Here is a 24,265-nt window from a genome sequence, read left to right on the forward strand (position 1 = left end):
TTTTGTTTGTAACATTTGATTGAGAATTCTCAGGGGTATGCTGGATTGTATTAAAAATTGAACTGTTTGGAGAGCGATATCGCACATTCAGAAATGTTGTTCATGTTTATGCACTATTTATACACCATTAGCTTTTAATATCCTGATCATTATTTTCAAATCTGTTTGAAAATAAGTTTGCTGCAGTTTCCAGGAGTGTAAGAGTTAAAGACTGAGTGGAATTTTCTACAGATCAAACATGCCATTAATTCAATGTTGCAATGAATAAAAAAAATTGCAATGTATTATCTCATATATATATATATATATATATATATATATACTATTTAATACATTATTTTAATCTTTCATTTGGAAGATTAATAACAGACAAGCATAGATATGTGTATAAACGTTTTTTTTTATGAATTTCTTTTTCAAATAAAATAACGCAGCAGTCGCATCAATGAAATGTTGTCCCTAGATAGGATTGAAATTACTTTCTGCAGGTAATGCTCATAAATAGCTGTCTGTAGAGTACTCACTTTAAATAATACCCTGCTAATGAATAAGATGGTCCAAAAGTCAGTGCAAATGCCCTCAAAACGAGATTGCTACAGCATTATTCAACCGTCTCATAATTCATTACACAACTGTGCTAGTATTTTAGGAGTGTAGGATAGTTCTGACATCACACCAGTGGTTGGTTGGAATGAAATATAGGATTGACTAACCATGAATCACTGAGTAATACTGTAAGCCAGAATCCATGAATCACTCCACAAAGGACTGAGACAGAAAATGAACTTCTGTGTGTAATTAAACTACAATCAATGGCAGACTGTGTCAATAAAACATACATCTGGCTGGTGCTTTGTCTACCCTGTGCGTTTATGCAGTGTTTTTCGGTTATATTCACCTGAATTTGAAGCTGTGATGTGAAAAACGCGGCTTAATGCAGGCCACACCGCACTGGAATCCTTTTCTTTGTGTGCCACTACATTATTTGTTTCTTAGAGATTAGTGATGGGAGATGCTGTTCATTGTACTCTTAATACTGTAAACCTTCTTGGGAGCACAGGATCAAAAATTATCCAGCAGAAATGGCCTACCAAATGTCATCCAGGTTGGCCCTTAGTTGGCAAACAACATTTAAATCATTTTTGGACTGTTCTTTTTTAATTTCTTTTTTATTAATAAATCAGATCAGACCAAAATAAACCTTTATCAAAGCTTCTGAAAGCTGAAACTGTGGGAAAAGGAAGGATCAGTCCATGAACCAAAGCATACAACCTGATCTGTGAAATATGGAGCAGATAATGTCATGGCTTGGGCGTGTATGGCTGTTTCTGGAGCAGACGCAGCCATACATTTTATGGCTTTAAAAAAAAAAAAAAAAAAGAATTTGGAAGGGTACACAGATTTTGTCTGTGTAAAAGAAATTCCTCCAACCTCATTGGCCTGTGCTTCATCCTACAGAAAGACAATGAGCCCAAACACATGCCTATGAATTATTCAATGTAGGCAGGACAACCATCTGTATTAATCCTTGATAGGTGTTCCTGAAGCACAGGCTCACAGAACCTACCAAGGAACCGACTTGAGTCAAATACTTATTGTGTTCATATACTTAAAAGCAAGATGACAATATTGTTTATTTTAGAGATAACTAGGCTTGGGATTGATACCTCTCAAGTATCAACAATTTGGAAAATTTCCCGATGATTATCATTGATATATCGATTTACACCAGCTTTTATAACTTCGGTGAACGGCCTATAATGTCACAGTTCCTACAGATTACCACTGGAGGGCGCCTGTTTCCCTCTCCTGGTGTTTCTGTTCCCTTGTTTTTGTTATTAGTTTCTATCATTGTATGTGTATTTAAGTTGTAGCGTCGTTTGGTTTTTGAGTTGCTTATTTTGTTTCCTCAGGTGTCCAGGGTTCTCCCGTGTTCGTTTAATTCTCCTGTGCTCGTGTTCTCTGGTGTCTATGACTGTTTGTTATTTTGGTTCCAGTGAGTAAGTGAAGTCTCCAGGGCTCCAGTGTTTATACTTACCTGAGTCTCGCAAGTCATCTCTGCACTTGGGTCCGCTACCACTGTGACATAATAATGATGATAGTTGTAATCATAAGAATTGCAACAGAATCTCGCCTAATGCAAACCTTTTGTTACAATAAATTGAGCATTTAACCTAAATTTTTCTTCACAAGCTTTTTTGTTTTGTGTATGCATCACAAATGCATGGTATTTGACCTAAATCTATTGCAGAAGATATCGCTGGTTGACCCCCCTCTGTTTTTTGAACACTCACTGTGGCTCAGAATTGTAGTTTAATACATATGAAATGAACAAGCCGCTGGTAAGACGCAAGGCACGAGAAAATGGTTAGCTGCTTCCCTCGTGCAGATAAGTGAATTTAAGAAGATAATGGAGAGAGGGAGTTCTTCCAGTTCAGAGAAAGTTCTTGCTTAAACAGCGGCAGCGAGACCTGCCTCTGATTCTGCACACTATGATAAAGCGGTCAGCTACTGAACCACACATATATGGGGTTGCCATGTAACAGCATAAACAAACACTTGATATGGAGTCTCCAAGTATAACTCATGACTTTGAGCATGTCAGTATACTTTCATACATTTCCATCCTGGCAGTCTGCACCTCCTTACAATCTCTGACCTCCCTGTCCCCCCCAAATTCCCTAGTTTAATAATCCCGTGCTACCCTAAGCATACGCTGGCCCAGTGCAGCAATACCCCTCCAGTTCACGTGCAGCCCATCACGTTTGTACAGGTGACCTCTGCCCCAAAAGGAGTCACCAGTGCCACTTAGACCTGTACCCCTCTTTCCTACACCAGGTTTGTAGCCATGTGTTAAGCCTCCAAGTAAAACTTTGCTTCCCTCGGCTTACACGTGGTACCAGTAATGTTCCAGAAAAAAAAAACTACCACGGAGGTTCTGCTCCGAATGTTTTGTGCTAGCGCCACAAATTTGTCCTGCAGAACCTAAAACCTACCCTTACCTATGTCACTGGCTCCTACGTGACCCATGACCATTGGATCCCTCCCTGCAGGAGCTTTTCTGCACACTCCAAGAGATCTCCTTCCTGCCACCTGGCAGACAACACTGTGCAAGGGATTCCTTTTTTTGCGAACAGACCATGCTGTGTACCCCTCTAATGTCTAAGTCCCCCACTATCAGTAACTCCCTTTTCCGGGAGGATCTGACCATTTAGGTGCCCGGTGGCTCATCAGTGCCCTCAGGGTCAAAAGCCAGGTCCAATTCCTGCAAGAGCTGGAATCGGTTGGACACCACCACCTCTGGAGAAACCGTCCCTGTGTGGTGTGCATGCCTTTTTCTACGCTTGTCCCAGACTGTCACCCAACTATCCCTCCCCACCTGCTCTGGAGTCTCCCGACTTCCCAGCTCTGGCATGCACACAAGTTCCTTAAAGGACATGCTACTCATTTCCTGCAACTGTTCATAGTGGGTATATCAAAAATGTACATACTGAGATTAAACATGACCAATGCACATTAACCTTTTTAAGATTAAGATCATATGAATACATTTAAATTTGATTGAGTTTTGATATACTCTACATAATATTTCCTAAATGATGTATTGTTTGCTATTATTTTTTGCTTGAATAAACCAGTGATATTGGTTGAGAAAGAATGAGTGTAGAGAAAAATTATATTTAAAATATGCCAATGAATAAATATTTCATGTATTCATTTTTACCTGTATTCTTCAATTACATCCATATAAAAAGCACAAGATCTGAAATCTGTAATGCAGCAGCATAATGGCACACAGACCCTCTCAAAACAGTCACAGTGGCATTCCTGTCAGCAGGAGGAGCTCTAGACCAGGTTATGTCAACATGACCGTAGTTTGGAATATTTGTGGTTTAAAGAGAGGATAATACAGTATTAGTGTTTCATACTGTACTATTGTTTTGATTAAACTATTGTCTCTATTCAAACATGTTTCCCCACTTTCCTCTTGACTGTTTTGGGAAGTGCGTACAGCAACACTCTTCTGATTACCATTCAATAATAGTAAAAAAACAAAGCAAAATAAAAGCACAATCTACCTTTAAAAAAATGTAATTATTTTCTCACTCAAATAAAACAAAATAAAAGTGATAAACATTAGGGGAAGGGTGCCTAATGTTAAGTAAGTTTTGGCATGCAAGGAGTATGCAATGACTTGACCCAGTACCCCCACAGGAAGTGGTCCAGAAAGTAAAAAGAAACTAAACAAAAACGTCCATTTGTTATGTTTGTTCTTCTCAAAGACGTGCTCCTACGTTACACAAAATAAAATGGAAAACATCCATCCAAAAACAGGGATACAGGGTAAACGTACAGTAGCAAAAGAAGCATTTATATTTTTTGAGGTAACTTACGTCTTCTCATGATGAGCATACAATTAACTAACAGCATTAAGTAGCCTAGGCCAGACTAAGACATCAAAAGGTGCATTTGCCACATTTATGAAAAGTTAAACACATTTACATCTCGCTAGGTAGCAATACAATCTGAAACTCTAACATGTTAGCGAGTATGTAAACACCATGCAATTACCAAGCTAGAAATTGTTAGATCCCTTGCTAACAATAACATTAGCTAATGCTAGATTAGCTACTTGCGACAGCTACACTCTTATTCATAAAATGAAACACAGTGGTAACACAATTTAAATACACACAACAAATTGTGAAAAGGAATTCATTAGCTAGCTCTAATGTTCATCATTAGTGCTCGCCGGCCCTATCAAATTAGACCGACTAGCAAACTAGCTATACTTAAAAGTTGCCACAAAGATCCTTCTAAAAAGATAATGTTAATCACCTCAGCTGTAACTATCTAGCTAGCAGACAGGAAAAAATATATGGTACCTATTTCCTCAATGGACAATTCATCTTCAAAATTTCTCATTTAAATTTATTAAAATACAAAGCATAATAAGAATGCACGTCCGACCGACACCAACACAAAACAAACAAACACAAAAACAGCACAATTGATTTAACATTATGTTCAGGAACATTATTTACAATACTTGAGGATTGTGGGTTTTGAGACAAATCCTCTCTGGACGATCACACAGCAGTGTAGAACAGAAAGAAACTGGATAATGAAATTGGATGTGGGTTTCCTCTGGGGGTTGAATGAAAGAGTGTGACACAGGGCAATACATTTCTTTAGATCCTTACTTACTGGATTCTAGTAAATCTCTTTTTGAACAGGTGGGCCTAGAGGAAGCACAATGGGATCAAGACCTACTCAGGACTACAAGATCACCTTTGCATACAAGAAGAACAAAAACCTACAAACAGGCCACCATAGTCAGGAACAACACTAGAAACACAACATACATAATTAAATAAACACAGTCAACACAAAAACTGCATAAGATTTTTTTCATAACCTAACCCAAATTCAACCCTAACCCTAAGCCTAATTGCAACACTGTCCTGTCCTTTCATAATCATTCATTATGAAATATGTACTTTAGTGATAAAATATCTAAATACATGACGTTACCTAGTTATGTCCCAAAAGTGAAAAGGATCATCGTGAATATTAAAGTCTTTAATTCACTCGTAAATATACAAGTCAAATTTAAGAGCTAATGAAGTTAGTGTGTTCACTTGTGGTCCTTGTGATTTGCAGCTCAACTAATACTGTAAGCATTATTCATCATAATTTTGTCTTCCACTTCCTGGATTAAGAGTGAAGACATTTATTTCAACAAACTGAGTTGAAACTGGTTGTCATTATCAGTGCCTATCTCTAGCTATTTTACTGTTTACTGTTGAGGGGTTGATTTTGCTGTCATTCTTGGCTCCCAGAATTTCAGAGCTTTTTTGATGTGTTGATTTTAAAGGTCAGCCGCCGTTTTCCTACGTCTCCATTTCCTGAGTAGGACCTTTTTCTTGGTAACGCTTTTTCTCTTTTGGCATTTCACTTACTCACCCCCGCACTAGAACAGTCTACATGCTTCACTCACACTGCTCACCCGATCAGTTAGGTCACCTTTGTCTGATTCATGTCACACTGCTGAATCGGGCTAGCTTAAGGCTGCCATTGATTTCTTACCACAGACAGATAATACTTTCTTCAGAACTAGTTATTTGGGCACACACAATTCCCTCTGTATTACACATATTGGCTCTACGGTAATGCAAGGGTGTCTCACATGTGAATTCCTTACTTGAGACGATAGTGAACAGTAACATAAAAGGCCCCAAATGTTATGTTTAATAGTTTTCACACACACGGTACAATTGATTAATACAGAATGTATATTAACCAGAGTCCCAAAAAATGAAAAATGCATGAAAAAAAAGAATGATAAAAAACAATTACCAACCCATGTGCTCAAAGAAGTTTTAACAAACTATTTAACAAATAAATTGGTGCGTTGGCTTCTCAACGATAATAATAGAAAGGAAAGACGGGAGCCCGCACTCTTAATGAAGAGACTTCAACTTCAAGACACTGAGGACGGCTTAGGCCGAAACATGTCTGTCTCTTTGTTGTACGTCGCTCTGGATAAGAGCGTCTGCCAAATGCCTGTAATGTAATGTAATATAATGTCTTTGTCCAAATAAGAATAAAATATGCTGAAAATGATTTTGTTGCGTAGACATTCATAATTTATATCTCATTCATTTAGAGTGCAGGCTCCCGTCTTTCCTTTCTTTTACCAACCTGCATGCACAATACAGGCATGCATGGCAACATTTAGCCCTTTGCATGGATGGCACTAATGCGATAAACATTCTCGCTTCTTTGCGTTCTTGCTTTTGGAACAAAGCTTTGGCCGTTAAATATTACATCACGCAATTTCACTAGAACACAAAAACAGACAAGAATAGATATTGAGAAACACTCTTTGTCTAACTGAAGATAATTTATCTTAGAAAGAATGTCAAAAATGGTTAGCTCAAACTACCACTATTTTGGAGTGATTTCACATATCAGTGTTATTTTGATTTCACTGACCTCACACTTCAACTACAAGAACACATTTTCAACTAGTATTGTTTAAGTTTCCAGGTCTGCTTTCTGAGTTTTTTTTGCTTTAATATTTAAGCCATGAGCTGAATGGAGAAGATGAGAATCGAAACTGAGAGGTTTGTTCATTTTCTCCCTTCATTACTTTTTCCCGAAGATGCCTTTACCGGCACAATGTTCGTATCGCCATCATCATAACAAAAGCTGAACTTCAGAGGGAGAGAGAGAGAGATAGAGAGCGCAAGCTTTACTAATTCTGCCAATGGCACATGCATGTCAATGCCTTGATGAGGAGCACATGAACTGCACACCCACGACAGCACCAAGCAGCAAAAGGAAACCACACGTTGCAGTGCAAACAAACAGCAGCAACTGCGGCCCGTTCGCAAAGCTTTTTTCATGATTAAACAAAGGATGTATTAGATCAGATCTTTTTGTTGACTATTTTGAGTTTCAAAGTTCTCTCATACGCAAGAAAGACAGGGCCCCTCAACTGTCACGCTTATCATCAGATGGAACTGTTGAAGGTGGCAATTGTTCTCCAAGCTCTCAGTCTCTGTCAAGGTAATGCACACTATCTCTTTACAACTGGGAACCTTCAATGACATAAATGTGAATGTTTCTGTTCATGTTGGTTAGTTACTGGCTATTGGTTGCTGAGGTTGTCATGCTTCAGTGTATACATGATGACCACGGTGATGTTCAACTTCTTGAAGGTAGGAAACAAATTTTTATTTCTGGTGCGCTACTTCACAATAAATGCACCTGTTCTGGCTGGGAGTCTCCTGAGATGATGAGTATGGGTCTCCAGGCAACTAAAGAAAGCAATGCGGGGGAATTTTGTTATATGACAGACCTTTAAAAAATAAACTTTGTTTGGACTTTAACAAAGTTGAAGTACAAAGGTATCACCAAACTACCTTTTACCTGACACCACAGTGACAATATTTCTAACTAGATATATACGTTTGGCTTTTGTAATGGTTGCTCAAGTCGTTTAACCTGTAATTGCACAAACTGCTTTCTTGGAGTTCTATTATACCTTCTTTCCTCTTTAATTTGATTTCACTAAAAACATTGTCTGCATTCTCATTCATTGTTTACTGTTGTATATATGTTTACACTAGAAGGGTCTAGAATACTAGAAATTTTTGTGTACTGTACTCTCAAGCAAAAAATGGTTCTTGGGTATTTACATTTCTAAAGATTATGACATGAAATATAATTGGGTGTATCATTCCATTTGCTATATGAAGTACCCAGTTCTGAACTTTTTCAGGTTTTTTGTTTCATATGCAGTGCCTATCTCCTCATTCTAATGTACCTGAGACCTAAAGGTAATGCTAACCCTGGTACCCATTTGACTCTCATGAAAGGCTACAGTCCATGTAATGTAAGGATGTATTCTGAATTAAATGCTTTTAAGTTTGATTTTTAATACAGTGCATTGGCTCATCTGGGTTAGAATGGAACTTGAGCGTCATGAAACACAAAACGTCTGCTATATTACAAAACACTACCGATTAAACAGGAAACAGACCTGGTGAGAATTTCCTCAGTACCTGATGTAGTAAATAGTTAGCACAACAAATTCCCAATATTCTCACAGGTGGTCTTTATAAAGAGTTAGAATTATGATTTTCAGATGATATTCCTTAAATTTCAGATTTTGTAGTGAGATACATACATATATATATATTTAATTAGTACTTGGTGGCTGAGATTTCATAGCTTTACTGAAATTGCCAAAAATTCTTAAAACTTTATGGCACCAAGATAGTATAAATAGTGTTCTATGAGACCTCAAGAATAAAATAATATGGCAAGACACTCCAATGAAAAAAGCACACGCTTTTAGCTGACAACGAAATGTTATATAAATTGGAAATACAGATTTTCTGTTACCTTACTCTTTTGAATAATGGCCTTAAGTGACTTTATTAATAATAATAATAATAATAATAATAATAACAGTAGTAATTATTATTATTATTATTATTATTGCTGTTGTTGTTATTGTTGTTGCCTGCTACATTACTGAGATGATAGAATGCATCTGGAAACAGAGATAAACAAATACAACAAGCCAGTCCTTATGGAAATGAATTTCCTGAAATATACTGATTGTAACTGATTGCATTGTTTTGTTGTAATGTATAGTGGAATATCACTGTTATATGAGAAATGTAAAAATATAATTTTACACTGCTATGAAATATCAAAATTATGTTTTCAAAAAAGTTAACATATACAAAATACTGCAATATATTCCATTACTGTAAGGGAACAGACAAAAATAATTGTTAAGCATTACTGACTCCATGATGAACAATGGTGGATAGGTTCTGAAAGTATTTTTATTGGTGATCCGATATATTAGTCAGAGTATAGTTATCTTGATTGAATGAGGGTCTATGTTTAAGAATGAGGAACTTGAAAAGACAGGTACCAGGAATGGGCTTAACTATTAGGACTACGCAATTATAGTAAATTGTATATACAGAAATCTGCTTTGTCGACTGTATCAGCAAACAAGGCATTGGATAATCATTTCATGGCTTTTGTGAATTTGTGAGATTAGAGAGGGCCTATTACAATAGTGGCTTTTGTATTTTTGCCTCAACTGTAAGCACTTCTCTGCTTGATTCTTCTCAAATGGCACCAACTCTGGTAGTCAACTACAAGCCAGGAAGAGATATTACATATCATCAGAACTTACAGATAAACAATGATTATTGGCGGCAAAAGAAAGCCATCTAATAAAAATGATTAATTAGCTTTTCTGACAAGAAATATACATGACACTTTCTTCTCAGATATTTTTTCCCATTTTAAGAAAAGAATATACCTAAATATGTTAAAACAAATTATTCTGAGGACGATGTACCAAAAGAAAATTAGTTTAATATTGCCTTTTTAGCATACATAATTAGATTATTTGAGGGAGATAATTTAAGTGTCTAATTACACTTGAAACTCAACTATATTAAACGGAAAGCTATTTCAAGTCTGGAATATAGTAATTGCCCCTTTCAAATGATCGCATGGCTGAGCATGAAACCGTATTGTGAAAAGGCCTTAGTACATGAACACGGTAAATTATCACAGCCAACAGCCAAAAAAAGATTTCAACTTAAATCAAAAATGAATCATAATGGAAAACTGAGTGATTACCTATGGACATTTCAATGAAAGTAATTATCTTTAAAAAACTGACATTCTGCTTGCAAGACTAAGAGACAGCGACTGCAATTAAAACGAACAGAGAGAAGCCGATAAAAAAATATTGAATAATTTTTTATTCTGCCATAACCCAAATGCAACGTATTCTGCATTCTTCTCGTCATGCAGATCATCTTTGGGAATCATGAATAAGGGCAAGCATTAATGTTTTAAAATGGTTCATTAAATGATTTCACTTTTTGAATGCTTCCAGTGCATCCAGGCTATTAGGGTTTATTTACATTCCGTCGGGAAAGTCTGAGCCAGCACATGCGTTTTAGTCTGTGAAGAAACAAGTTGACGTGATTTTTTAAGAAAAAACAAAGATATCTTCTTTGTATCTAACAGACCATTATCTTGACACGTTTTCATCGCATTGTTTTAAAATAAAAAACAGCTGCCTAAATAGATGTAGCTTTACAGTGCCTACAGAAAAATTTCACCCTCTGAATTTGTCGTATTACACATTAAAATTGTGGAACGCTTAAATATTTTCCCCCTTCACAAACAGAGTAACACATTTGTGATGCAAAAATAATATTTTTTATTCAACATTTAAAAAAAAAAAGACATTACATTTACATGTAAATGTAATGATGTTTGCATTTTCATAAAATAATTCATATCCCCGGAATCAATACTTGGCCTTTTGGCAGCAATTACAACTGCGAGTCTTCTAAGGTACAATGAGCTCCATAATGTTTGGGACAAAGTCATTTTGTTTCTTGATTTGGCTTTTTACCCCACGATTTAAGGTGCAGATTCTCAGCTTTTATTAAAGGGTATAATGGTTAACATAATGGTTTCACCATAGCTCAGGAGGTAAGAGTGGTTGTCTGGTAGTCGGAGGGTCAATTGTAAAGTGCTTTGGATAAAAGCGCTATATAAATGCAGTCCATTTACCATTTACCATTTACATAGTCTCCCCATTTCAGAGCATGATAATGTTTGGGACAAAAGGCTTCACGGGTGTTTCTGATTAGTCAGGTGTGTTCAATTGTTCCTTAGTGCAGGTATAAGAGCCATTTCACTATCTAGTCTTGATTCCTGCCTTTGGAGATTTGTGTTTGTCAACACAAGAACCTGAGTTATGTCAGTGAAATCAAGGAAACCATTATGAGGCTGATAATTAAGACATAGGCCAAACCTTAGACTTCTAAAAGTTTTTTCAACTGTTTGTAAAATCATTAAGAAGAAAGAAAGCAATGGTGAGCTCGGTAATTACAAAGGGCCTGGTAGGCCTAGGAAGATGACTGAATAATTAAAAACCCCCAAACACATAACTACAGAGGCTTCACTGCAAGATGAAAACCTCTGGTTAGCTGCAAAAACAGGATGGCCAGGTTACAGTTTGTTAAGAAATACCTAAAAGAGCTTGCCTGGGCACTTGTGTCAGATTGATGGCAGGAGCAAAGTGTGGAGGCCAAAAGGAACTGCCCAAGATCTAAAACACCCCCCATCTCTGAAACATCATGGCACGTGTGTTATGGTTTGTGCATGTATGGTTGCCACAGGTACTGGCTCACTTGATGATGTAACGGCTGACAGCAGGAGCAGAATCAATCATGAACTGTACAGAAGCATTTTTCTGCTGAAGTTCAACCAAATGCCTCTAAACTAATTAGACGGCGCTTCATCCATTTCAGAATATTGACTTTCTTGTTTTGAGCCATTCCTTTTTTATTGCCGTGTGCTTTGGGTTATTCACCTTCTGTATCATGAATCAAAATGCTGACCTCTTGAGAACTAAAACATATTCCTATCAAGGATTTGCCTTGCTCTATTCTTGACCTTGATGCCAACAAGCTTTCCAGTCCTCCCATCAGAAAAGCAACCCCATAGCATGATGCTGCCACCACCATGCTTGACAGTATAGATGGTGCTATCTGGGTGACAGACCGCATTGGGTTTACGCCGAACATTTCAGCCAAAGAGCTCAACTTTAAACCACATAATCTTCTTCCAGAAGGTCTCAGGGTCTGCCACATGGTCTTTTAACATGTAGTGGACCTTGTTAACATATTTAATGTGATTTCTCACATTAATCTTTAATGTGACCTGTATATTTTGTTATCTATACTGCAGTATTACCTACATTACAGTATTACAATGTTAATATTGCGTACTGTATTTTTATACTCGTATCCATGTGCAATACTCTCACGTCTCTGTGCCTAATTCTGTAAATTTTATTTATTTCATGATTTTATTTATTTTATACTTTATTTCCCTTTGTTTAAAGGACAATTGTTTTTTTCAACCTTATTTTCTAGTATTTTCCATCATTCAGTTCTGATAATTTTCTGATATTTTATGCAGCCGCTTCATTCTCAGGTTTTTTTAGAGGTTGTTATATCTCCATGTCAATAACAGTGTCTGTAGGGCATTTCAAAAAAACTTTCTGAAGTCACAGTGTATGGCTGTCTGTTAACGCTCAAGTTTTCATGTGTTGCATATCAGATTTTGTGCATTTTGACTGGTTGCAATTTTCTCAGTCGTAGTTCAATGTTCTATCCAAACTGACACCTGGCTATGCAACAGGGTGTGTTCTGATACCCGTACGCTTTTAATGGGATTTTAACTGTCAATAGAATTTTGGTAACATAAGAAGACATATGCTAGAGCATTTGCATTCATATTCAATGCCAAAGGAATCAGACCAAGACTAGCTCTAGATGTGATTCAAATCAGATTGGGACAAATCCAAACCATCCAATTTCTTGTGTTAAGAATATCAAATACAACATTAATCGAATTCAAGAAATTAGACGTGTTGCACAAAACGTGTAAATGGAGTCTTACTTGCAAAACAAGGCCCAGTAAGACAGCAAGCCATGCTGCTACTGAATACCTGCTCACACTAAGGTCAATATTCACAAAACATTAGTCCTTTATCTTACAATTAAATGAACGCATGAAATTAAAGCTATTGTTTTTAATACATAAACGCATTTTGGTGAGTTAATTTAGATTATTACTGAACTTTCCAACTGTGTTGATGACGATTCAAACTAACAAGAACAAATATTTATTCCAAGCCTATGAATTACACGATGTATAACTGACAGACGATTAACATAGCGGTCTTCATTTAGTACTATTTTTTGAAGCAGTGCTTCACAGTCCCTTTGAAAGCTTTCGGGAAGGATTATGAGGGATACATCACTTTTCTCAGGTCTGTGTAGAGCAGTGTGGTTCCCCCCCAGTAATCTTCTGTTCCACGGCATGTTTAATGACATCCTTTCTGTACTCGGATGTAAGGTTTTGGAAGGAAGCCTGTGAGCCACAATTGTCAAAGAAGAATGAGGAAGCTATGGTAGATGTAAGCCGTCAAGGTAGAGCCTACTGCAGTCAGAAACTCTTGTCGCATATTTGTTTTTCCTGTCTTGTAGGCCTTCAGCAAACCATTTCCCCTTCACAAAAGAATGTCTCACAGTCGGAAGGGACCGATGAACCTGCTACAAATCAAAGTGAGTCTGTTTTTGTTCTGCCATAACTTACATTAAGCATAACACTCGCCTGTTAGCCTCCCACTTCATTAGTCAAGCACAATCATCCCATCAGCAGTGCTTGCCAGTATGCTTCCTCCCCCTATCCCCACTTCAGTTCCTTCCTTTCTGCCCTCACAATCAAGACTGCATGTCTATGACGGGCTTCTGAGGCATGCACAGGATACAATAATCACATAATCACTGTTACTGCAGAGAGGTGGAGTGATGGAAAAGCTGTGTGCTGATTTCTTATCTATATTTCTGAATAAATGCTATTTTTGTACAATAATTCTGGATGTCTGCAATTAGTAGTGAGGATTGCTGCCGGTGACATACAATAATCTTTAACTGTCTATGATAACAAATTAATCTACAAATTAAAAATCCTGTTTTATGTGAAACTTCCATTTTGTTTTTGATTCACATGGGTACTCCCTTAATTTGTTGTCAATAATGTAATATGTAATATAATGCAATAATGTATCCCGTTTTTATTCAAACAACTAATGTCATCACGTCACAAGAACTGAATTTGAACACTCCCAGACAGAGCACAGCAGAAGCAGCCCTTTGCCACAGACAAATAACCGCACTGGTTATTTGGTGCAGGAGTTTCTAAAAACAGCTCCTCTCTCCAGGTCCTCCCTGGGCTAGGGTACGTTCTCACATTTCCACAGGAAATGAGTCACAGGATGTGGCAGCGTGGCACTGTCGTGCATTACTATGCAAGACTCCTGCAAAACATAACAGTACAGCGTGGCAGGGGTTTCTCTGTGCATGTCGTCAAGCCATGCGGCATGATCTACAAACTATGCCTTCACAACCCAAATTCTACCATAAATCTTTACATTAGGCGGGACAGAATATGAGCACTGTGTGACTCATATTACTGACTCAGTAACAGCAGTAGTGCCAGACGGTTGGAGAGGCACTGCCTGTAACCAGGGTTGGGCCCATTTTATTTTAATCCAAACAACTAAACTGCAAATTTAATTTAGGTTAAAAAAAAAAAAAAAAATGCTATGGGCATTTTTTAGTTAATGAACTTGAAATTTCAATTAAGTTTCTAAATTTACCAGTTTGAAATAGAATTGATTTTAGTTCTGGCTGTCCCTTTGATTTCTTCATTAATTCCTCCCCTACAGCTGATGCCTTCACACCGCAGCTATCCGGCAACTGCTCTGGGACCCTGGGGGTTTTTAACCACACGAAGTGGACTGCAGTATTGCTGACCCCTCAATCTGCGAGGAAGGTGGCCAATAAAATATGCAGACACCTTGGATGCCTGAAAGTTTCTTCATTTCGCCATAGTGCCCTGCACAACACCACCTGCCTCACCAACTGCACCTACAGTGACTCAAAACTGAAGAACTGTACTGAGGTCTCACAAAACTGCACCAGTGTGACTGAGATTGTCTGCAATTCCTCATGTAAAAGCATCTCTACTTCCTGTTTTTCTTTATATAATCCAGAACGACACAAAACATTCAAACATAAAATATGCTTCTTATTTTCAGTGTAGAGAATTGCATCTGATTATGACCTTATGGTCCTCTCATTGGTTAACAAATCTGTCTTTCAGTGGCCGTTCAGTTGGTGGGAAGCTCTAAACGGTGTGAGGGGCGGGTGGAAGTGTGGAATGCTGAGAAGTGGGGGACGGTGTGCGATGACGACTGGGACCTTGAGGACGCAAGCGTGGTCTGCAGACAGCTGGGATGCGGTTCTGCCTTCCGCGTGATGGGAGAGGGCGGGGTCTTTGGAGTGGGGAGTGGCCCCATCTTCCTGGATAAAGTCAACTGCACTGGAAGTGAGAGTAACCTGTGGGACTGCCCCGCCCAGAGGAGACCAAACTGCACACACAAGCAGGACGCAGGCGTTGTTTGTTCAGGTACTACTGACATGCAACAGAATGTCATAGAATTTTACGCTAAATAATTTTACAGTCTCTGGGCATGATTCAAGAGCCTCTCTGAAACAAATTATGTACAAAATGCATTTATCAATCAGCCTTGTTTGGGCAGTCAGTACATTTGCACTTCCAACCAGACGTCCCTATTCCTAATTGTAAAAACATCTCTGGAATTCGCTAATATTCATTCCAACCTCTAATTAGATATATGAGTACCATGCACATATTGCCTGGACAGCCATTTACTTTGGGTTTCATCGGTACGCTCAAGATATTGCGTAAATTTTCCCCCTGAGGCTTGTGGGAAATATAGTCCAGTTTTGTAATGTCTCTATCTGGACACTTCACCTAACACTAGCACCTCTGTGAAAGGCACAATTTTGCCTTTGAAATGACTGCATGATTTTGGCATGGACCAGGGTTCATTAAGCAAACAACAAGCAACAAGCTTTTGCCTTAGATCTTCAAATGCAATTCAGGTTCAAAAGACGTAATTACAACCTTAAATGTATTCAATATCAATGGAAAATATTAATGAAAATATTGATTGTCCAAGGTGCCATTTTTTCATCCTTGCCCCCAGGTGGTAGGCCCAATTGCGTTTGTGCTCATTTCTACAACCCCCTCTGTCAATTCAGAACGCAGACAAGAGCTACTCCAAAACGTGATGTCAGCCTAAGACTCTTTTAATTCTCCAGTCTGCTAGTGAGGCTTGTACTGACATTGAGTCAAATGACATTTCATATTTACCGTAAGTTATACTGGCAAACTGTTAGCGACTGTCCAGAGGACGTGGCTGGTGTGCAATGAGACAGAGACTGGAATCCCTCCCCTCCCTGGCTGATGCTATAGCCAATTATGCTACAATGAGCACTAGTACAGCCAAGAAATAATATCAGACTGTGGGTGCCATGCATATTAATTCTAACACCAGTCAAACCTGTTGTAGTAATGGGCACAACCACAAGGTTGATACCCTCAGCAGCGCCTGGATTGTTCACTTTGGATGATGAATAGTTTAGAGGGGTTAATGATGTTTTCAGCTGATCCTGTTATAGATGTTTAATAAATATGAAATTTGTTCCTCTTGTTCCTCTCTTTAGAGTCACCTGGGGCACAACCTACAACCACAGTTGCTGTGACCACAGGTAAATACCATCTTATGTACATCACTCATTTATAAAGCAGCAAGCAGTATGACTTAGGGTTGCGCAGTGTATTAGTACTAAAGTGCCGTGTTACCAAAATATTAAAATGGTACTACAGTATACCAGCATTTAAAAAAAATTAGATACTTTATGAAAACATGCGTGACATTGCTTCCTATTGCAGCAAAATGATTACTATCTATTGTAAAATAAATGCCGTGCTTGCATAATTGTGTACCACTTCTGTCAAACCCATGGCAGTTATTTGCCTACAAAGCCAAAGATAAAGGCAAACCTCACAGCATTATTACAGCACCCGTTTGCAAAAACAATTCTTAAAAGTTTGTTTCGCCAAGGACGGCAACACATCCAACCTAGCAAGGCGTCTGACCGACAACCTCCCCGATCTCTTCAGGGACTTCAAATCCTCACAGGTGTAATAATAAGATACAGTAGATACATGACAAGATTATGGTGTTTTGATGGCTTAACAAGTGCAGTGCTTTTGTTTACAAAATGCTCACATCTAAACTTTATTTCTAATTTTGTATTAGATATTTTGTTAAATAATTTTGAAAAGATATGTCAGGTTTACATTTCATTTTATGTGAAATTCTTGGCTATCAGTGATTTAACGTAGTATTGATTTGTCATTTATATCAAGGTACCGAAGGTACATATCGATATCGAAGCCAAAACTTTGGTATGGCAACAACACTAGTATGGCATGAGACAGAATAGCACTCACTATTTATCCTCCAAAATGTTTTTACCTTTTTAGCTAAAATGTATTTTGTGAACCTGTCCTTTTCCCAAGGTGACTTTCATAAACATTTACACATTCCAGTATGTAGACCCATTTTACATGCCTGAATTTTTGCTAGAAATATGAAATTCAGCGAGGACATAGCTCAAGGGTATAACAGTCGCCGTCTGGCATGTGATCTGACCACACAAACTTCTGTTGCAGTGTCTGCCACTGTAAATGGGAATTCTGCCATAAAATGAACGTTTACTTGTGGAAGAGTAGCTGTCCTCCTGATTAAAATGAGCTCTCGGCAAGCTCTCTAACTGTAGTGAGTGCAAAGATATAGCCCAAAACTACTGCAGGTACCCACTTTACCAAAGACTACAACAGGTGAGAACTTACAGTCCATGGGTGGCCATCAGACTAGTCTGTTAACGTGTGCTTTCAGCCGCCTGGACCACCATCATTGGGACCCCAGACGCCCCTTCCTGGGGCCCCAGATACTCCCCGGCAGAGGTGGGCTGCATTGTTCTGTCTCTCCTCCTGGTGATGGCATTGGTTGTGAATGCTATCCTCTGCTGGCGTATCAGGAAAAGAGAGAGAGGCGGTGAGTCATGTCATCTGTCACACACAGCCTTGCAATCAATGATCACTATTCACAGTGCCGACGCTACATCTGACAAATGCTTTTATTGGATCCCGTGAGCATCATAGGCACCAAGCATCAATGCACAGTGTGCAATTCGTAGGAACACAGTGCACTTCCCCTTAATAGTGCATTGAAAGCATATAAAAGTAACAAAAAGCTACTGGGAGTAAAGCTGCTGCTATTCAGAAAAGCTATTGGAAAGTTTAATTTGCATACACAATCTACAGACATGGGGCTAAGTCTGTTAAGCAAGTCTGTTAACAGGAAATGCATTAGCATGGTTCATTCTTACACTGCTAACCATGATACCAGACCCTGCTGGACCACAGCTGGGATCAGCAACAAAAAGACATGATGTGAATTGCAAATCAAATGGTGTGAAGTTGTACTTGGGGCTTACGGCAGAATAGTTTGCCTACTAGCAAATTATAGGTTTGCCAAGGTTACGATACCTACCGGATGTCTGTATGAATCATCCTCCTGCTTCACTGTTAGCATGCAGGAAGCAACCTCTTACTGATCTGTTAATGTCTAAGCTGTTGTGCTCCTCTGTTTCTCTGTGACATTTTCAACCTTTCTTGTCTAAAAGTATTTTCATTTAAAGAAACAGTGATTTAGTCTGAGCTTTTTAAGGTGGTCTGAGCAGTTCTAATTGTTTACAGTCCCTGTAGCTGTGGAGCAGAGCAGGAAAAACCTGCAAACAACCACAGGACAGCAGAAGAATGAGTACCGGAGCACGGAAGATGTCCACAAGCTCCCCACTGACAGCACAGAAAACGATGGTCAGTGAGTCAGTTGCCTGTGCGCCCAGCCACCGCCTTGTCTCTGTGTTCTCCTTCATATTGAATGTGTGAACAGTCATCCTTCTTTTCACAAGCTGACACATTCCCGTCTACACCACCTTACAGTCTTACTCAACCCGAGGGTCCTGCATACCCAGCACAGCGTGGACAACTTCTCCATTGACTCAGACTACGAGCCCTACGACTTCAGTGTAGAGCCTCCCGTTGCCTTGGCCACCTTCAAGAGTGAGTTAATGCTGCCTCTCTGCATTTTCAAACATACCTAAAACTCCTTAAACTTAAAACATGAATGTTACAGTTGAGCCCTGCAGGAAGGCCAATAGGTCCCCTCTATGGCCCACTGCTGCCATTTTACACAGCTGTCAAATAATATAAGCTTTTATGGGTTGTTGGATGGTGCATTCTACACTAACCATTTGACAAGTGATCTGCCCAGCAGTTTGGAATTAAAACTGTGTCAGTGCTCATGGTGGGGCTCTCACAGTGCAATGTACAAGTGCCCACATGCAGGCCTGAGCTCTCCAGATGTGTTAGCAATGGGACAAGCTAACAAACAGAATTGCACAGTCCAATTTGGGAGAACAAAACATAATCTAATAATGCTAGCCTCTGTATATTCAATGTGTTGCCTTCCAGCTGTATAATCACACCAGGATGTGTGAGCAGTGGTTGTGTCTAAAAATAAACTCATTCACTATCTAACATTATGCAATTATCGACATGTTAGCTATTATCATAGCTTCTATTCAATATGAACTGTACCAAATCTAGTAAATATTCTAAATGAATAATATTATATTTCAAGAATAATAATAATAATAATAATAATAATAATAATAATAATAATTGTACTGGACAATAACAATCAACTCATAAAATGACAAGATAAATTATTTCTGGAACACTCAACCAATTGGTGGCATCACTGGTTGAAATGGTCACCTTCAAGTTAAAAGAAATTTAAAGAAAATGCCCTCTTTCCCATAGATTCTCTCCGCAACAGAGGAGACAACAGGAGCCCCACACTGAAGCCTTCATCCCTACATTGTCTAACTGAAGAAGGTAGGACTTCCTATCTGTTCCACTGCTCAACAAATAAGCAAAGAGCCAGTGTCTTGCATCAAAAAACACAAAACGACAAAACGATACAATACAAAAAATAATAATAGCAATAATAAATGGGGTTATGAAGATTTAAGCCATTAAGAGCAGAAGATCAATCCCATTAACCATGGTGTAAATTGACAGATCAAACCAGTGGTCTAGCTGACAATGCAGCACTTCCTGAATGCCATGAAGACACAAGCAGATTTCCAACATTCAGCGGCATCAGTGACACAAAAATCAAGGCCATCCCAACTGGTAAGTACAGTATTTCTGCTCATTTACCCAACTGTCCTATCACAAGATCAATGGCAGGGCATATAGCAGCAAGTGCCGATGACCAAGAGAATTATGAATTATAGATACATTATATAATACAATAACACCTCTATTTGTATAGAACCTACTTGGAGAAATACAGTACAAGGTGGTTCACAAAATACATTTAAAGCAAAGCAAGACAACAAATAAGGTCAAGAGATAAAGTCAAGAATAAACAAGAAAAATAAAGAAGTTAAAACTTGATGAAAGTATAGAAGACCAGGGGTTTTGGTGCGCTAAAAGTCAGTTGCTAAATGTGTTTTTAAAAGAGCTATAGAAGTGGTCACAGAAGTAGTTGTTTGATCTATGGCTAGTAGGTAACGAAAGAGAATCTAAAGCTTGTGTCACTGTTGCAGTGGACTCATTTGATTCCTCCAGCACGTCTTCCGAAGAATTCTACGAAAACACAAAAAAAGAGGCTGAGCTGCACATTCAAGGTCTGCCTTACACCTCACACACACTCAGCTGTACTAGTGGACATAACTGACCTGAGCTATAACTAATATCAGGAAATGAACAATTATATGAAAGGAATCTGTTGAGTGTGGTATCAACCAAACGTACGATTGAACAAATAATCTCCTTCCCCTTCAGCTCCCAAAAAGACTGTTTTCTGATTTGTTTTTTCCTGTAGAGGCAACAAAGGGAGGGGATGCCGTTCAGTCACAGACAGAAAAGAATCACCCAAAACTAGGTTGGTGTATTTTTCATTTTTTGCCTTTATAAAATGTACACAAACAAAAAAATATGTGCAAATGCAATAATATAGACTGCTGTACAAAATTCACATTTTAGCTTTTTTTGTACTCTGATGCACAAGGAAACTGAAAATATAGTAATGCAAACACACGTGAAAATGACAGTGTTCAAATAATCACTTTTATACACAATATACAGTACTAAATTTGAATGACTGTCCTTCCAGTCCCTTCAAAAGCAATGAAATCATTCCTGGGAGAGATTTTAAGAGATAATTCTGTAATAAGCTTGGGAATGATATCCCACACTTCTTCCGGGACCTACCAAAGACCATGTAAATAGCTGGGACATCTTCTCAAAAAATGTTTAGTTTCCTTATGTATCAGAGTTGAAATATATGTGCAGGGTAGGCAGGAAAGGCACTACCTAATGTGTGAAAATGCAGCAGAATAAATCAAAATGTGTCTGATTGTTCATGGAACTTTTTTTTCGCAACTATTTCATGCACTGTGCAAACTGTTTTTGTTCATATAAATACCAGTAACGTGCGGTAAGTCATGTGGTTTAGAAGGCTAAGAGACGTGCATCAAGGCAGAGAAGTTTTGTCAGGCCATACAGTGAAAGCAACAATACTCAATGCCTATCTTGCCTACTCTGACCTCACATTATTGGAAAAAAATATATTATTCTTTCCCAGCATTTCTTTTTTGGAATGCATTTGCGCGGAATACACCATCACAAAACATCGAGACATTTTTAGTCATGCATACCCATCAGTGAGAATGAATAAATATATATTTTTCTAAATTGTAACTAACAAAAAGACGCACAGCACTACCCAGGGCACACCAAAGGAGGAAAACAGGCCTGTTGCTAGTGTTAGGAGAGAATCTAATGCTCATGTCACTGTTGCAGTGGACTCCTTTGATTCCTCCAGCACGTCTTCCGAAGAATTCTACGAAAACACAGGAAAGGAGGCTGAGCAGCACATCCAAGGCATGTCGCATTTTCAGCAAATGCACCTGACACATGCTCAGTTACATTGGAGACCATTTCTGACCACCCAAAAAAAAAAAAAATTATTTAATTTAATCCAATACTATGTTTTGGAAGTAATTCTCAAAGTATCCTGTTGGGTATTAGCAAGTGAGCAATTGGAGAGAATGGTGATCAAATCCTGTCCTGAATGTTTTCTGCTCCTTGCGTGTGTCTGGATCGTGATGCACTTCCTGCAGAGATGACAGGAAGAGAGCAGCCCATCCAGCCACAGAACAAACACTATAGCCCTGGCCTCACCAACTGCTACCTCCAACCAGACCCCCATTCTCAGGGTAATTTACTGCAGGACTATGTTTATATTTAGTTGTGCTGAATGCTAATTAAAAGTGCAAAAGGAGATGATTTCACGTCTGTAGGCATTTGTATGTATTGTCACAATATCTAGGCCTATTGCTTATAAGGGGGGGGGGGAGGAGTTTGCACAATACTTGTAAAAAAGAAAGACAGCAGGGAGGCAAACAGGCAGTCAGAGACTGGATGGTACCGTTCGGAGAGAATCTAAAGCTTGTGTCACTGTTGCAGAGGACTCACCTGATTCCTCCAGCACGTCTGAATGCTACGAAAACACAGGAAAAGAGGCTGAGCGGCACATACAAGGTCCGTCGCATTGCCAGCAAATTTGGAGCAATCACCAGACTCAGGCATCAGCTAAAACCAAACATTCGTAAATCAACCATTTAGCCACGATCAAGCCGAATGTTCACTGTCAGAAATGAACCAAAATTCACTTACAATTAACCAAAAGACCTTGTGCTATCTCCCTACAAGGCGATGCAGTTCCTACAGAGGCAGAAGTAAGAGAGGGCCCCATCCTGCAACAGACAAAAATCCATGACCCTGGCTTCACCAACTGCTACTTCCAACCAAACCCGCACAATGACGGTATTTTGTATATTTACATTTATACAGCCGTGCAGCATTGGCACAAAAGTAATAGCACAACTACACGAGAATGCATCTGGAAATATGTATGTGCACTGCCACATAACCATCTTGTTTAAGTATTGCGCACGCACCATTAACCTAGGATACAAACTAATACTAATCAATTAGAATAATTATAACTACTTTCCTAAAAATTAAAATAAAAATGATAATAATTTGTGAAACGTAAAAACTAGTGAAAAGAGACTGAAATGGGTGTTTGTTTTCCCCCACGAGAGTGGGTGTTGTGTGTGGGTTTAATGGAAAATTTGTCACAAAACAGTCTGAAAATAGGGGCTGACTTTGTTTTCTTCCTTGAATGATGCAGCCCCCCTCCAACTGAAGGTGCTTAGTTCACAGCTCTTGGGCAATAGGTACCATGAACTGCATTCTCAGTTCATTAAAATAAATGTCATTGCTTTTATTTTTTTAAATCAAAACTGATTTTCAATGGTGTATTTTATTTATAGCCACCAAAACCACAGGGGAAAGATTTATTGTGCCTTGTAGAAAGACAGAGAAAGGCTGGTAATAAAGTATCGGTTCTCATGCCACTCTGACATTAATCTCTGTCGAATCAGTTTGTGACATTAAAGTGCTGTAATTGTAGAAGAAATGTAATCCAAACGACTGCGTTGTGCTGCAGGTGAGTGTATGAACATACCAGGAAATCTGTTTTTACCTCAGGGGATTCATCCAGCACTTCATCTGAAGATGATTACGACATCCCTGAGGGACAAGGAAAGCCACTGAGCCCCGCTGTGAGAGAAAACTGTGACCAGTCTTCTTCAGACAGCGACTATGACGATGTCGCCAGCTATGGACTGTGAGACACAAATGGTTCAAAAGCAAGATTACTTATGACAATCCTGTGAAGCTCTTATGGTAACTGTGACTGTTATCGGCAGCTGTAAGAAGATGAGTGTAATTATAAATGTATTATCTTTTTTAAAAATGTTTTTCGGTTTTAGAGAGTGATTTGCTCAATGTCATGTCTTTAGGCAAAAGTTGTCAAAATATTCTGACACATGGACTAAATCGTGACAAAAAACTTTTATTTGATTTTACATAATTTGTACATGATAACCTGAACAAAAATGTGTTCATACTGTAAAGAAATATATTTTGTACATTTCAAACTATTTTGGTGTCCATCCTGATATGTTTATTCACAGCT

General features: G+C 38.5%; 1 protein-coding gene across 3 annotated transcripts; it reads left to right on the top strand.

The window, feature by feature from the left end:
• The first annotated feature begins 7,251 nt into the window (after positions 1-7,251).
• On the top strand, positions 7,252-24,227 carry LOC118206452 (T-cell differentiation antigen CD6-like). 3 transcript variants are annotated; one of them, XM_035379208.1, is made up of 17 exons: positions 7,255-7,575; positions 13,626-13,703; positions 14,870-15,154; positions 15,307-15,612; positions 16,737-16,781; positions 17,978-18,136; positions 18,850-18,960; positions 19,087-19,206; positions 19,969-20,043; positions 20,230-20,343; positions 20,763-20,843; positions 21,041-21,100; positions 22,021-22,101; positions 22,341-22,436; positions 22,687-22,761; positions 22,933-23,046; positions 23,776-24,227. In XM_035379208.1, exons 1-17 carry the CDS (start codon positions 7,524-7,526, stop codon positions 23,916-23,918), a joined length of 1,995 nt encoding a protein of 664 aa, XP_035235099.1. In that variant the 5' UTR covers positions 7,255-7,523; the 3' UTR covers positions 23,919-24,227. The 3 variants fall into 3 exon arrangements, with proteins under 3 accessions (XP_035235108.1, XP_035235099.1, XP_035235089.1); XM_035379198.1 differs by having other exon boundaries at positions 7,258-7,575; positions 18,841-18,960; XM_035379217.1 differs by lacking the exons at positions 22,021-22,101; positions 22,341-22,436; positions 22,687-22,761 and having other exon boundaries at positions 7,252-7,575; positions 18,841-18,960.
• Positions 24,228-24,265: the final 38 nt, after the last annotated feature.

Source organism: Anguilla anguilla, chromosome 1 (assembly GCF_013347855.1).
Source record: "Anguilla anguilla isolate fAngAng1 chromosome 1, fAngAng1.pri, whole genome shotgun sequence".
In the NCBI taxonomy this organism is placed as follows: domain Eukaryota; kingdom Metazoa; phylum Chordata; class Actinopteri; order Anguilliformes; family Anguillidae; genus Anguilla; species Anguilla anguilla.